Genomic DNA, 16,516 nt, shown 5'->3' on the forward strand with positions numbered 1-16,516 from the left:
AACATAACAGATGACATCAGCTTGGGCTTTTCAATTCCTGGATGGCAGCAGCGTGTTAATCCAGCCTTCATCCTGGATTTCATAAACCAAAACAAGAGAGCCTGGCAGGAGGACAGCGCTGCTGCTGGGTTGAGGAAATTGATGACGGGAAAGCATGCGGGCAACCCAGTGTATAAAACTCATAAACGTGTAGGCAGAGGCTCAGCTACCAGTTTGGACGGCTGCTTCCCACCAGCAAAGACCAAGACTGGGGAGCCCAGCCGGAGGCAGCTGGGAAACATGAAGAGCGTCTTCCTGCTGACCACGCTCCTTGTGCCTGCACACCTGGTGGCCGCCTGGAGCAACAATTATGCGGTGGATTGCCCTCAACACTGTGACAGCAGTGAGTGCAAAAGCAGCCCGCGCTGCAAGAGGACAGTGCTCGACGACTGTGGCTGCTGCCGGGTGTGTGCTGCAGGGCGGGGAGAAACTTGCTACCGCACAGTCTCAGGCATGGATGGCATGAAGTGTGGCCCGGGGCTGAGGTGTCAGCCCTCTAATGGGGAGGATCCTTTTGGTGAAGAGTTTGGTATCTGCAAAGGTAAAGAGTGACCCCCTTACCTCTCCCCTCCCGGGGCATGCTGAGAGCTTTTAGCCAGCTTGGGAGGTGAGGTGGCTTTGCTCCTCAAGAGTAAGAGGGAAAAAGGCAGGTGGATTCTTGACAAGGCACCACACAGGTATTGTCATGGGTAGAGACAGAAGGATAGCTGCAAGTAGCAACTGAAACCAGTGTGCAGGAAGGCACAGAAAGAAGTGTGGCATTTTACTCGTTGCCTTAGGAGATCGCAAAAAGAAAGTTGCAATGGAAGATTGTGTTGGCTCCTTTTCTGGAAAACTTTAGAAACTTGACAGGTAATCTGTTAAGGATGGCTTAGGTGCTCTCTCCTCTGCGAGGCAGCAGTTACAAAGGTCTGCACTAGATAACCTCTTGGAATGGTTTCTAGCCCCCAGATTTAGTGATTCTTTGATCTTGAAAGGGTCCACAGGATGGAGGGCCACTCTCAAGATCAACTATTTCTGATAAACACAAATGCACTTTATGGAATAGAGTGAGCTTAAGTCATCTAACAAAATAACTCATTCTTCAAAGAGGGTCCCCTGAAGCATAAAACAAACCTCATCTGACTTTATAAAGGTTTTGGTCATCTGGAAAAATAGCAGATGGTGTTAAGACAAGGAAAAATAACAATAGAGAAAAATAAAAACTGGAAGTCTGTAAAGAATGAGGTTGACCACTTGTACACTTAAAGAAAAACTTTGTCAGGTTGAAATTTTAGCTAAATAATGTAGTTAAGTATTAAATAAAATAGTGTATAAGTTAAATAAAATAGTTAAATAAATAAGTTAAATAAAATAGTGTATTTGTAGAATTTATTTTAAACATAGTAACTAGTTTAAAATATTTAACATTTTAAAAATATTTACAATAAAAAGAATGATGATTTAAAAATACTCTACATATAGATATCTCATGATCTTATTATGAAGAGCTATTATTAAGAAGCAACACATGCTATAACCCCATCCATCAGTTGTATAATACAAGGAAGCTTTCAAAATTGTAAAAAGGACTGAGAAATTTCTAAATAATTCTTATGTTTTATGTATTTAATGCATTTTTTATGAATGATATTTATCCAGTATTGTGCTAATCTCATTAATTCTCCTACTTCTTAGACATATAATGTATAAATTAATCATCTTTTAATTGGCAAGACATACAAAATTAAAAAAACAAATTCTTAAAGTATTAGGAGAGTTTTTTTTTTTTTGCTTAGTTTATTTTTGTTTATATACAATAAGAAATAGAATATTGAGAAAATATTTTGTTTGGTGAACACATAGGCATGTTTCTTTCAACTGAATAGGATCTGTATATTTTGTAAATTATGGGGCTTATTGACTAAGAAAACAGTACTTCACATAAGGAAATTAGGGAGGAAGTGGTTAACACAATCATACTTACGAGATACCATGTATATGCAGTGAATGGCTTTTTCTCTTGGCATAATATGCCTTTGTACATGTGATTGTAAATGTACATTACATATGGGCAGAGAAACAAGCTGTGTGGCATCTGGAGTCTTTAGCACTGTAGTATTCTACTGAATGATCAAGATACTAAAAAGATATTTGAGATTGCTCTTTTTGGCTTTCTTCAGGTTGCTGATGAATCTAGTTTTAAGCATTTTTCTCTCTGCTGGAAATAGGGGGCTTTGTGAGCCTTAGCAACTCGAGATAGAAATAATGCATTTTGCAATCATCTCCCTTCTTCAGCTTTTTAAAAGAACATCCACAAGAAAACTGTAAACTTCAGCTGCGTATCCAAATGTCTTCTAAATATTCAGATGTCTGTGAACATCTTGCCCGGATTAACAATCAGCAGCCAACACATATTTAATGAACACTTACTATCTGCCCAGCACTGTTCAGTGCATCAGGGGATACACTAGAAGTATCTCTGGGAATTTGGCTAAAGTTTTAGTTTTCAATATCACTGCAGGCACAGTCAAATCCTAATCCTGTGTGCTTTTCTGGAAGAGGCCTTTTCAGGATTCCTTTTTAAGATCTCTTCTTCCCAGCAAAGAGAACCGTGTTCAAAACCAGGTTCCTCTGTGATCTGAACCATATTGAAAAGAGCACTCATAGATCTCTTTAAAAAAAGATATCTCATTGATGATCTACTTGGTCAGTCAGTGGAGTATTAGACTGCTAGAGACTCAGATGGCTCACAATTTGTTCTTTCCCCACCTGTGATTGTACATTTACAAGGTATTTTCACAACAAGAGAATATTCTATATCTATTCTGCTGGCTTTTAAAGGTTGGTTAGTCTACTGAAATGCTGTTTATCCTAAAAACAGCATTTTAAATAATTTTATGCATTTTAAATAAATGACTTTGTCCTCTTTATTTCAATGTAGGATGTTTTGGCATAAGTGTAAGCACTGGAGCTCCAAAAGCTTCTAGTTCTTGGTTGGTGTACAAACCCTCAGGGTGTATAAGCCCTGAGCTTTCTTGCTCATTTAGCATCTTGCATGTTAGCCTTGCAGAGGATTTTACTAGTGAGACCTCTTAACTACTGAGGGAGTCGGGCAAGTTGTATGACATGCCATTTCGACAAATAAGGAACTTGATAAGGGTTGGAGCAGATGGAAGATTGATTGCTTCATGGTGAGCTAGGATGCTAGCTCTCTCCCTGGTTAGTTTGAAGCCCTTTCCTATACACTTAAAATAGTAAATTATCTGTGAATACAGTAGATTCAAAGATAGCATCACATTTTAAAAACTCTTTGAGGAGCTGATGCATATATGTCTGTTCAATTTCCCACCTTTGCTGAGCTGTTACAGAGGTCATCTGTGAGAATTTATTGGTATATAAGCAGAACATCACCAGAATGAAGACTGGTCCAAGGAGACTGGCTGTGTGTAGCTGTCTTCAACTTAACTTTACATCACGACACTAAGCCCGAGGCATCCATTAACTGGTCTTAATGTGTGATTTCATATTTATGACTCAAAGTTTCAACTTTCAAATCCTGGGTTTGGAGAATTGGATTTTATTTTACAGTCAAGATTCACGAGGTTGGTTCAAATCACAAGGCTATGCACACAGGGCTGTTAGGATGGAGACGTATTTACAACAAGCAGCGTCCTCTCTAACCTTTCCTTTGTCCCCAGACTGTCCCTACGGCACCTTCGGGATGGATTGCAGAGAGACCTGCAACTGCCAGTCGGGCATCTGTGACAGGGGGACGGGAAAATGCCTGAAATTCCCCTTCTTCCAATATTCAGTAACCAAGTCTTCCAACAGATTTGTTTCTCTCACAGGTAAGCACTGATTCTGGTATAACATTGGAAGAATAGTCTCATTTCAGTGTGAATAACTTAGAAAATATCTGTGAGTAGAATAAGATGTGGATTGGAATGATTTTATTTCCTTTGCTTTACTCAGGGGAACAGTGGGTGGTAGCTGAGTTTGGTTGCTGTTGCTGTTTCCTACCAAGAGCCCATCAATAATTTTGAGGTTTATATATAATTTCTCATAAAGTTTACCTTGTTTAAATATGATTTATAGGAGGATAAATATGACTGATTACCAAAAATCTGTAATAAAAAATAACCAACTGAGATATATAAAGTTCTTTAAATTCTTCAGTGATCTGTTTTATATATTTACTGGACAAAACCATTTATCTCCCAACTTCACTTAGAAAAAGTACTGTGAGGAATTTATTGGATAAGTTTTAAGAGTCAAGATAGAAAATATAGAACATTTCTTATTTTTAACCAAATGAAAGCATTTAAATGGAATAATTCCAAGTGTGTGTTTTTATGGATTTTGGAGAGGATAAGAAATAGTACCTGTGATTGAAATTTTGGAAATGAATGAAACTGTGGTAATACGTGCTGCTTGTTAGTCCGTGTGTATTTCTTATACAGTTGTTAGAATGTGAGGAATACACAACCTATGAGATGTTGCTATGTACGTATTTGTTTATTTTGTTGAATAGATGGCCAGTACAGGAGAGTTCCATTAAACTGAAAGTAGCTCATTTAAAGCAACATGCATCACTAAAGCTTAGGCCTCCATTGCACAGAGTGGCGACTGTAATTAATAATTTTTATATATTTCAAAATTGGTAAAAGAATAAATTTTAAATGTTCCCATCACAAAAAATAAGTATGTGAGGTGATGGATATGCTACTTAGTTTGATTTCATCATTCCACAGTGGAGATATACATCAAAGTATCATATTGTACCCCAAATATATACAGTTATTATTTGTCCATTAAAAACTATATTTAAAATTATAAAAAATAAATATATAATAAGCCCAACATATAGTCACGAGATGGCTGGTATCAACAAACTATATACTTTTTTCCTGCCACAACTATAAATAACAATTCAAGTCCATTTTACTTAGTTTTTGTTTTTGGTCTTTTGCATTTCAAGTTAATAAAATATAAACTATTTGGCAAAGGTGCTTGTTTTCTAATTTTACCTCCTTCTTATGTATGGGTCAACTAAACATGTTAAAATGAAGTGGAAATATTATGCTTTTAAGTGAATTATTAGTTTTAAGTATGGTGATGCCCATACAATACTTACATTACAGGTTACACAAAAATATTTCCACATCAAATTTAGGCATTGAGATTCTTATCAGAAATATTTGAAAAAAGCAGTCAGTTTCTCTCTTTTCTGACCTAGGGTATTTCCTTTCATTAGCTAAAGGTGCAACCAGCAAAAGATGATTTTTAGTGTGATCTTGGTAAACCTTAGTCAGATTCAGGATGGAGAGCAGAATACCCCCAAGGACCTCTTGGAGAGGCTGCCTGGGGCCTTTGTAGTATACATGCATCTTTGAGACTACATGAGACTTCCAGGTTCATGCACTGGAGTTTACAGGAGAAGGCTCGGGTTTCACTCCTGACACAGGCTTCACATCACCTCTGCACAAACCTGTTTGGACCCAGCCTTTGAGAGCAGGCTAAATGGCTGCAAGCTTCACCAGCACTAGGACCCCCAGAGCACGAGCTTGTCTTCTCCACCTTTCCACCTTTCCACCTGCTGGCTACAGCACTCTTGTCAAATGTGCTTCCTGTCCCCAGTGTTCCGCTTGGTGTTCTTTTTTTGGCAGTGAGCTTCCCAAGTTGGGAATTCACAAGTAACTTTTTGTGGAGGAGGGGTGTTGGAGGAGTAAGATCTGGAATGTTTCATGGACTTACACACATTCATCTTCTGGGCCATGCTAATTTTCTTAAAGCATTCCATATCAGAATGTGCACTGCCAAGGCAAGCACACCTCACTACTCCTTGAAGTAGAAAATTTCATTTTAGCAAATTTCAAATATTACAAACTTTTCTCATATGTAGAGTGAGAAGTGTCTTTATGAACGTTCTACCCATTGGTCTGCCTTTTGCCTTCTGGACGCAGCAAAAGTTAATCTGTCTTTCATACCAGTTAGTGTAAGAATCTAACTTGAGACCTGTTTGTACAACATTTGCCTATTCCGTAAGTATTTATTAAGTGCCTACTATGTGGCAAGCACTGTCCTTAGTGCTGGAGATATAGCAGTGAGCAAAATAAAGTCCCTACCTTTGTGAAACTGGAATTCTAGTGGTGGAGTGAAATAATAAAGAGGAAAAAAAGACAAATGCATGTAGAAGATAACGTCAGGTGATAATAGGTATACAAAGATAAGTAATTCAAGGGGTGCAATTGTATATAGAGGTGCTCACTGATATAGAGCAGTGAATACAGTTAGCATGGAATCTTAAATTGATTAAAGATTTCATTGTAAATTCCATGTAAAACAAAAATAAAGCAAAACTATGTTGTCTTTGAGCTATAGATGTTTGGACATGATTTGTATTCCGTCTGCTTTCAGAGCGTGACATGGCATCTGGAGATGGCAATGTTGTGAGAGAAGAAGTTGTGAAAGACAATGCTGCCGGGTCTCCTGTAATGAGGAAATGGTTAAATCCACGCTGATCCCGGCTGCGATTTCTGAGAGAAGGTTCTATTTTCGTGATTGTTCAACACACAGCCAACATTTTAGGAACTTTCTAGATTATAGCATAAGGACATGTAATTTTTGAAGACCAAATGTGATGCATGGTGGACCCAGAAAACAAAAAGTAGGCTACTTACAATCCATAACATCCATATGACTGAACACTTGTATGTATTTGTTAAATATTTGAATGCATATAGATTTGTTAAATGTGTGTGTATAGTAACACTGAAGAACTAAAAATGCAATTTAGGTAATCTTACATGGAGACAGGTCAACCAAAGAGGGAGCTAGGCAAAGCTGAAGACCACAGTGAGTCAAATTAGTTCTTTGACTTTGATGTACATTAATGTTGGGATACAGAATGAAGAGTTAAGAGCAGGAGAAGATGGGGAGGGGGTGGGAGTGGGAAATAAAATATTTAGCCCTTCCTTGGTAGGTAGCTTCTCTAGAGTTTAATTGTGCTTTTTTTTTTTTTTTTTTTTTTTTGGCTTTGGGAAAAGTCAAAATAGAACAACCAGAAAACCCCTGAAGGAAGTAAGATGTTTGAAGCTTATGGAAATTTGAGTAACAAACAGCTTTGAACTGAGGGCAATTTCAAAAGGCTGCTGATGTAGTTCCCAGGTTATCTGTATCTGAAGGACGGTTCTGGGGCAGAGGAAACACATACACTTCCATAAATGACTTTAACGTATGCCACCTCAGAGATAAATCTAAGAAGTATTTTACCCACTGGTGGTTTGTGTGTGTATGAAGGTAAATATTTATATATTTTTATAAATAAATGTGTTAGTGCAAGTCATCCTCCCTACCCATATTTATCATCCTCTTGAGGAAAGAAATCTAGTGTTATTTGTTTAAAATGGTTAGAATAAAGCTATGACTCTATAAGGTTTTCAAAACATCTGAGGCATGATAAATTTATTATCAGTAATTATAGTAATAATAACCTTAATAAGCATAAGAAAAACAGAGTCACTCTGGATTTCAAAAATGTCAAAAAATGAGCAACAGAGGGTCCTTATTTAAACATAAGTGCTGTGACTTAGGTGAATTTTCAATTTAAAGTAGAAAATAAGTTTTTAGGAGGTTTGGAAAAGAAGAATCAATTTTCAGCAGAAAACATGTCAACTTTAAAATAGTTTATTTTCATATTTTTTTCTTTTAAACTTGGTTGATAAGTGGAATTAGGAGTATATTTGAAAGAATCTTAGCACAAACAGGACTGTTGTACTAGATGTTGTTAGGAAATATCTCAGAAGTATTTTATTTGAAGTGAAGAACTTATTTAAGAATTATTTCAGTATTTACCTGTATTTTATTCTTGAAGTTGGCCAACAGAGTTGTGAATGTGTGTGGGAAGGCCTTTGAATGTAAAGCTGCATAAGCTGTTAGGTTTTGTTTTAAAAGGACAAGTTTATTATTGTTCAATAAAAAAGAACAAGATACAGCTTCTCTGTGTTGATTTGTGATTTTGTTAACTTGCTAAATGTTATTTTAACAATTCATTCAATAAATAAGAACCCTCCTTCATATTAAAGGACAAGCTCTTCAACAGAATTTTCTGCTCTGGATAAGCCTCTTCTATCAAAACAGGGGGTCAAGATATTTGCTTCTCTGCCTCACATGTTTGGTCTACTCATTTTTTAGGGCTTCCTAAAAGTAGGTCCCAATATATTAACTCATTCTGCAAAACAACAACAAAAGGTAAACTCTTCTGTTGGCATCATTAGTTAGATGCAGAGCTAAGGCCTGAAATAACCATTTCTATTTTGCTACCTGGATGGCTCTTGAGGTCCTAGACTTAGAGCATTTTTTCTTCTTTGTTTTGTGTTCTCTTCCTGGATTTTGACATTTTCAATGGTAGAAACTTTGCCGTTAAACAGCTACTGAGTGCTCCTTTGCACTCTTCCGTGTTCTGTGAGGAAACCCCTTATAATTAAATCTCAATCAGTTGTTAGCTGTTTTACTGAAGATTACAGCTCTAAAAGTGTCGAACAATTTTTACTTTTATCAGTTTATGTTTCTCATTCATAATTAATACTTGCCTTTTATTTTCATATATTTTCTAATATTTTTGAAGGGGGTTGCTTTTAGAAAACATAGCCAAAGACAAACCTTTCAGTACCTATGAAAGAAGAGAGTATTTTACAGCTTTGAAGCTTGAGTATTGTATTCGACAACAGTCTATGTTCATTCAGCCTTGTGGGCAAATTATGGAAACATTTTAGGCGAATTGATAAAAATGCTAAAAAAAAGTCTATACAAGAAAAAATCCTGTTTGCTCAAATTAATATATTTTGTAAGATGGTAGAAATTGGGTGTGAATGAGATACAAAGTTACATGAATGTCAGATATTTACATTTTTATTAACTGAAAATCTCTATTTTCACCTGTGGGCAAGAAAGTTTGAGGCTACTGTGGCAGGGAGCGAGGTTATTTAAAGATCTGCCCTCTTGGTTTGAAGCCTGGGCCACAGTCCTAATGCTTCTTTGAGGAAGTGTGGAAAAAGAGCTAGACTGGAGCAGGACGGGCCTCTGTTTCTGGCTCTGCAGTAACCACCTGTGCAACCACGGGCAATAAAATCAGATGAAAGTGGGCCCATTTGCTCTGAGTGGCAGGCATGTTTTCTAGCTGCCCAGCTTTATGGTACTGGGGGCTCTTCATGGTTTTCACCCCAAAAGCTAGTACCTATCTATCCCAAATTGCTCTGTAGTCTTACATCTAATCTTCATAGCAGTGGTCTCCAAAATCTTTGGATCTGTGGATCTGTACACCCCTGACTGCATACTTTGCTAGTGCAAAATTTTTTTGAGAATGTAATTTCAAACTATATACACACTATCATATTAATATATTGTGTTCATTATAAAACATACACTCAAACTAGACATTTTTAAAATGAAGAGATAAGAGATATAAGTAGAAGTTTTGAAATTTTCTTCCCACACTTCAATGTACCATTCCAGAAAACACTTGGGAAACAAGAAAATTCCATAGATCAATGGGCCTAATCTCATTTGATATTGGAGAGAAACTAAGCAGAGGCATAATAAATATTTCTGGAATGAATGGATGATTGGATGAATGAATGGGTGAATAGGTAGATAGATGAAGGTAGGAAAGATGGATGGGAAGAGGGATGGATGGCTATTGGATGAATGGATGACTGAAGGGATGGTTGGTGGAAGGATGGATGAATGAATGGATGGATGGATGAGTGAATGAATAAAAGGATAGATGGGTGAAGGAATTAATAAATAAAGCATGTAACAGGCCCTGTGTCTTCACCAGAGCAGCAGCTGCTCAAGAAGAAGACAGCCTTTCCTTCCCTTTCACCTGTCAGATCCCCGTCTGCCCAACTACTTATCCAACCTGTTGGGTTGTGAGGCGATTGAAAATGTTGGGGGCCTACACAGTTAGTGAATCTGACAAATAGGGCTGTTCAAAGCAACAAAGACAGGAAGTGCTTCTCCCTCAGGCATTGGGGATATCACCAGTGGTAGCAAAAAGACAAGGTAATTCTCATAGTCAGACCAGGTTGTCATTTCCTGTGAAAGGCAATTTGGGAGGACTGCCTTTGCATCCTGCATTTTATTCCCTCTTTCATCCTGGTCTCCTTAGGCGTAATGAATCTATAGATGTCATTCAACACCATAGAGAAATTTAGAGGGAGAAGTGATTATTTCTGATTGCCCATCAGTTATCCTAGTCATTAAACTAAGAGCTAGCATTAAAAGGGTGCCTGACATAGGGTAGTGGTTCTCAAACTTTAGCATGCATCAGAGTCACCTGAAAGCCCTGTTGAAACACATATTGCTGATTCAGTAGGTTTGAGGTGGGGTCCAAGCATTTCCCATTTTAACAAGTTCTCAGGTGGTGCAGATGCTGCTGGTCTAGGGATTTATATTTTGAGATATAAGAAAATCTAGATTTGTCTAGAAAGGAGATAAACTAAGGGGTGATCAAAACTAATCATTGTTGGCCTTATGAAAGAATGCATTGCAATATATCATAACTAGCTGGTATACTTAATTTTTTTGACAAGTCTTATTTTAGAGGAGGAGGCAGCGTCTTGCTCTGTTGCCCAGGCTGGAGTGCAGTGGCACAATAATAGCTCATGCTAACTTCAAACTCCTGAGTTCAAGTGATCCTTCCCCGTCAGCCTCCTGAGTAGCTAGGACTACAGGCACACACCACCACACCCAGCTGATTAAAAAAAATTTTTTTTGTAGAGACGGGGTCTTATTATGTTGCCCAGGCTAGTCTTGAATGCTTGGCTTCAAATGATCCTCTTGCCTCGATCTCCCAAATCACTGGGATTGCAGGCATGAACCACTATGTCTGGCCTGTTTGAAGATTCTTAACTGTTTAAGCTGCTGAGAAGTCAGAGAAACTTTAAGCTAAACTGTGGGAACTTTGTGGGACAAATAGAGGAAGAACACGAAGGAGAATGGAAGTAGAAGAACCAGAGACTTGGGAAGTAATGAAGTAATATAGTCTCATAGAAAACAAGACATTCAAGAAGAGTGAATGGTGTCATGTGCCATGGAGAGAAAAGGCAGAACCAGAGTCCTCAGGTAGTCCCTTGTGACCACAGTGGAGCAGTGTCCATGGGGAGATTGGGTGAAAGCCAGACAAGGGTGTGAATGCTGCATGGGAGGTGAGCACTTTTTCAGAAGGTTGTCTGGGAAGGACAAAGGTTTAGTTTGCAATCAGAGAGAAAACGGAGTTACAAAGGGAGTTTCTTTCTGTTCACCCCAAAGCTCCACCCACATGGTTAGACAGACACCATTCTAAGGTCAGGACCATCAGTCAGAAATGAAGATAGAGACTTTCTGTAAGTGGTGATATAGTTTGATTTGCTTACTTGAATTGGTTTATAAAATTCCACTCATATCGACTTTTGAGACATAACACTCACAAAATAGATGCATTTATACACTTCCCAGCCCCTGAGGGAACATAGGCATGCACGGCAATGACTTATTGGACTCCAGAAGGAGGCCCCAGGGAAATCTTGTCTAAACCTTTTATTTTACAGTGAAATACCTAGATCCAAACAAATTCAGTGATAAAATCTTGTGCATGGTGGTGAAAACTCTACTAATTAACATCATCCCACATTTCGCCATTTAATTTTTTTAAAATGAAAATATTAAAAATTTTTAGTTTACGTATTCTGTATCTTAAAATATACATATATATGTAGGCTTTAAAAAGTATACATTCTATAATTTTTTTTAAGACAGAGTCACTCTCCATCACCCAGGCTGGAGTGTAGTGGCACGATCTTGGCTCACTGCAACCTCCGTCTCCTGGGTTCAAGCGATTCTCGTGCCTCAGCCTCCCGAGTAGCTGGAATACAGGAACGTGCCACCGTGTCTGGCTAATTTTTGTATTTTTGTAGAGATGGGGTTTTGCCATGTTGGTCAGGCTGATCTTGAACTCCTGACCGCCAGTGATCTGCCCGTCTCGGTTTTTCAGAGGGCTGGGATTACAGGCATGAGCCACTACACTCAGCCCAAAAAGTATACATTCTTTTGTGTAGAAATTCCACTTCCATGATTTTATTCTAAGGAAATACTTTGTTAAAGTGTGCATAAATGTATATACAATAAAAGTTACAACATTTTTATACTATTGAAAAATTGCTATGGCAAATAATCTGAAAAGATCATTGATACAGCATTGGTTAAAAAAAGACAGTATAGCCCATAATTGAATATAATTTAGATAATGAAAATGATGAGGTACGTATATCATGATTGATGATGTACAATGTATTAATTCCAAAGCAGAGAGAGACCATATACTGAGTTGTGGTCATTGGTCAGGTAGTGTGGCTGCCAGAAGGAGTGCACATCATCTTTCTTGACTACACCACAATCAGAGTATGGACGCCTGGATTTTCATGACTCCCTTCTCCCTTATTTGAGAGCAGCTGTTTTTTAAAGTAACACTTTTATCAGATTTTCCTAAAACATTCACCTTAATATTCATGGAAATAACAATTCTCTTGCATTGCTAGCTTACTGATGTATGTAATATTTAATTAAGTTATATAACAGTGATAACTGCACAAACAGGTTTGAGAACAAATGCAGCAGATTCAGTATGCTTTTACAATTTTTTTAATGGATACATAGTATTTGTACATTTTTATGGGGTGCATGTGATATTTTGCTACATGAGTAGGAAGTGCAATAATCAAGTCAGGGAATTTAGGGTATTCATCATCCTGAGTGTTGGGTGCATGTGATACTTTGCTACATGCATAGAAAGTGTAATGATCGAGTCAGAGTATTTAGGGTATTCATCATCCCGAGTGTTTATCATATTTATATGTTGGGAACATTTCAAATCCTCTCTTCTAGCTATTTTGAAATACACAGTACATTATTGTTAACTGCAGTCACCCTACTCTGCTATCCAACATTAGGGCTTATTTCTTCTGTCTAACTCTATGTTTGTACCCATTAACTGACCTCACTCTTTGTCCCTACCACTTGCTCCCAACCATTCCCAGCCTCTCATTCTACTCTCTACTTCCATGAGATCAACTTTTTTTTTTTTGCTCCCACTTCTGAGTCAGAACATGCAATATTTTCTTTATGTGCCTGGTTTATTTCACTTAATATAATTTATAAGCTGTTGGTAGGAATATAAATTTGTATGGCCATTACAGAAAACAGCATGGAGATTTCTCAAAAAACTGAAAATAGAACTACCATATGATCCAGCAATCCCACTACTGGGTATTTATTTATCCAAATGAAAGGAAATCAAAGGAAAATATATCAAAGGGATACCTGCATCCCAATGTTTGTTACAGCACTGTTCACAATAGCAAAGATATGGAATTAACCTAAGTGTCCATCAATGAATGCATGGATAAATAAAATGTGATATATAATGTGTATATATAGTATATATAATGATATATATCATGATATAGATGATGATATACTCTCTTCTGGAAAATATCCTTGGTTCAACAGAAGCAATGCCTGTGAATCCTTAGATTCTCTGGACCAAAGTACACCTTTTAAATTACAATGTACCTTCTGCACCTATGCGCAGAAAAGCTATCTGCTTCAGCGGGTGACCCAGGCTACCAGGGTTTTAAAAGTATTTCCTGACACCTGTGAAGTTGGTAAATATTTCCTGTTTCTGTTGTGTCTAGAGAAAACAGGAATTAACAACTTGGAAGCAATTATTAAACACACATCATGAATGACCTCTCCTAGACAGTTCCCACTATATGAGGTTCCCATTTTCTTAAAATCTATCATAACATATTTCTCCTAAGGGAGAAAAATAATTGTCATAATAATCGAATAGTTGATTGAGTGGTGGAAGATGAACCTTATACCCAGGAGGAATGGTACCTATGTTAGCTGTGAGATGTGTGGAATTTAAATATAAATCCAGTTGTAAGTTTTCCAAAGTAAGCAAAACTGACTAAGCGTGCAACAGATATCCTACTGATGGCTCTGAGCTAACTATACATAATTAGCCTATTTAAAAAATATTTTTGAACATCTTAAAGTACTGTGGAAGGACAAGGGCTCTAGCGTTTCTGAGTCAGAGGGAGGCAGGATTCACCCACTACAGTACTCAGTAGCTATTGGCCTCAGATGGGTTATTCAACCACGATGCCCCTCAGTGTGCTGTGTGTGAAGTGTGGGTAATGGCTCATGTGCAAAGTTGTAAGAATCTTTGCACATGTTCTAGGTATGCCAGTGATTTCTAACACTGTCTGCCATATCCTAAGCTTTCCAATAGATGGCAGATAATTTGTGTTATTATAAAAGCCAACCTCATTTTTTTTGTATTTTAAGTGTCCAATAATTTGCCACAAGACTGAAATATTTAAAATATTTTACATTTTCTATTCAAGAAGACTAGATAAAAAGATTGAAGAAAACCTACTAACTTCTTAGCAAACTTGAAGATATCCATAAAAAGAAAATTGCAATGAGTGAAGTGAAATTCAATTAGTATCATCTGAAACTCTCACAATCCTACAAAAGAAGTGACTATTTTTAAAGAACAAATAATAGAGTTCTATTTAAATCTCCACACAATTATTAGCATGCTCTTGAGAAAAAAAAAGGCACAATGCCTCAGGAGAATGCAAGGGACCCCTACAGATGTGGCACACTTCCCTGTGTGTTATTTTTAGTCTTCTATTCCTGCCTTTTATTTTGGGACTTGGCCCGCTTCCTTTGTAGTTTCCCCTTAACTTGCTCATACCTTTCTTTCTTATATAATGCATTTTAAGCTACCCTTTTATTTTTATTTTTTTCACCTCTCAAAGGAAATTCAAGGAATGTTGGCCAGTTCAGGAACTCCTGCTAGTCTTGGCACCAGTAAAGTTCTTGGTTTGAAAACAACCTAGGAAATCCAGGATCGTGGTTGACTTTCCAGTGATTTAATGCATCAGAGCTGCTGACACATCTGAGACCAGAGAGACATAGATTTTGAATACCATTTCATGAAATTGTTTTATGGCTTATAGAAACTAGAGGAATTTGAAAATGGACTCTTTTCAATAGATTGATATAAAAGCAATATCCAGTTTTAAAAATTAGGAGAAAATCGAGTAAGTCTAGTTCAGGGCTATTTAATCTTTTACCAATTAGCACTTAGTCAGACGGTCTTGGTGGAGGAACATTTATCCTGCACTATGTCAAAGAAGCAGAGTGAGAATATGAAAGGTTATGGTTCCGTCTTTAAGAAGCCCTGTGGAGAAGCTGTGGAGATGGAACATAGAAAACCGGAATAGCTGTAGAGATGGAACAAAGAATACTGAAAGGCAAAGGTGCATAGTTTAATCATGTGTGGTAGTTTATGGTTCTTTGGATGCAAGTAAAACAAAACAAAAAAGTGAAAAGACTCTGACTAACTTCAACTACAATGTAATTTATTGGTAGGTATAGAATGTCTCCCAAAATGGTAACAAAAACAAAAACAAAAACAAACAAAAAAACCACCTGTTGAATCAACTGCTTTGGTGAGTACAGGGCAGCATGGGAGGTGCAGGTGGCAGAGCTAATAGATATTTTTGCCAGGTTGTTGCCGCTGAGATAAAGAACTACAGTTGCTTTATTTGTGTTCCAGTGCTGCTCCATTGCTCCAAGGCTCTTTGAAGCTCCTCTTTGGGTTAACCTCAGGCCTGGTGGCCCATTTTAGTGAATAGCTCAACTGTGACAAATATTCCTCCTTGTAGATGGATTTCATTTTTGGATGTAGTCAAAACCACTTAGAGTCCTGTCTGGCCAATGAGATGTTCATTAACTTGGGCAGTACTGTTTTGGTGAAAACCAAGATGTATGTAGGGGAGGAGAAATAATTTTTTGTCTACCCTGTATAGTTCTCGGCTGGGACTCTCTGTGACAAAAGACAGATCAATAACAGAAAAACAAACAGCAGTTTAAGAACATGTATACATGGGACATAACCCAGAAAAATGAGTACAGTTTTGGAGTAGATCTCAAAGAGGTGTCTTAGACTTCAGGCTGAAATACCATCATTTGCTGAAACAAGGAAAGAAGAGTGTGGGGAAAGACCCGGTGAAGATGAGATGCCAGGAAAAGCACTGTAAAACGAGGGCCTATTTTGCAGATGTAAGTTGACGCCTTCTCCGTTGATTATGCATCTCTAGTGATTTAGCTGTATTTCTCTTCCTGGCACAGAGACAGAAAGACACCCTAACAAATGCAGACTTTCCTTATAGATGTAAATTTCTCTTATAAAAATAGGGCAACTTTTCAGAGCTACTCCTGCGTCGGCTGTTTTCCAAAATAACCAGCTCAAAATAATCCTTGTGCCAAAGAGGCATATTGAGGGTGACATATTCTGGTCTTCTACAGTAATCTTTTGGGGTGGCATGCCCTGAACCCCATCATGTATATATAAGATGATAATTAGGAGTAGAATTTAGGC

The 16,516-nt window shown here is 37.6% G+C and overlaps 1 protein-coding gene across 2 annotated transcripts; it reads left to right on the forward strand.

The window, feature by feature from the left end:
- Positions 1-203: 203 nt before the first annotated feature.
- Positions 204-8,014, forward strand: ESM1 (endothelial cell specific molecule 1). Of its 2 annotated transcripts, XM_055252680.2 has the most exons (3): positions 204-580; positions 3,720-3,869; positions 6,439-8,014. In XM_055252680.2, exons 1-3 carry the CDS (start codon positions 280-282, stop codon positions 6,540-6,542), a joined length of 555 nt encoding a protein of 184 aa, XP_055108655.1. In that variant the 5' UTR covers positions 204-279; the 3' UTR covers positions 6,543-8,014. The 2 variants fall into 2 exon arrangements, with proteins under 2 accessions (XP_055108655.1, XP_055108656.1); XM_055252681.2 differs by lacking the exon at positions 3,720-3,869.
- The last annotated feature ends 8,502 nt before the right edge of the window (positions 8,015-16,516 follow it).

The sequence above is a fragment of the Symphalangus syndactylus genome, chromosome 18 (assembly GCF_028878055.3).
Source record: "Symphalangus syndactylus isolate Jambi chromosome 18, NHGRI_mSymSyn1-v2.1_pri, whole genome shotgun sequence".
Lineage (NCBI taxonomy): Eukaryota > Metazoa > Chordata > Mammalia > Primates > Hylobatidae > Symphalangus > Symphalangus syndactylus.

Coding starts and splice junctions, on each gene's coding strand:
- ESM1 (XM_055252680.2), top strand. CDS start 280: ATGAAGAGCGTCTTCCTGCTGACCACGCTCCTTGTGCCTGCACACCTG. Junction 581..3,719: donor AGAGTTTGGTATCTGCAAAG/GTAAAGAGTGAC, acceptor CTTTGTCCCCAG/ACTGTCCCTACGGCACCTTC. Junction 3,870..6,438: donor CAGATTTGTTTCTCTCACAG/GTAAGCACTGAT, acceptor GTCTGCTTTCAG/AGCGTGACATGGCATCTGGA.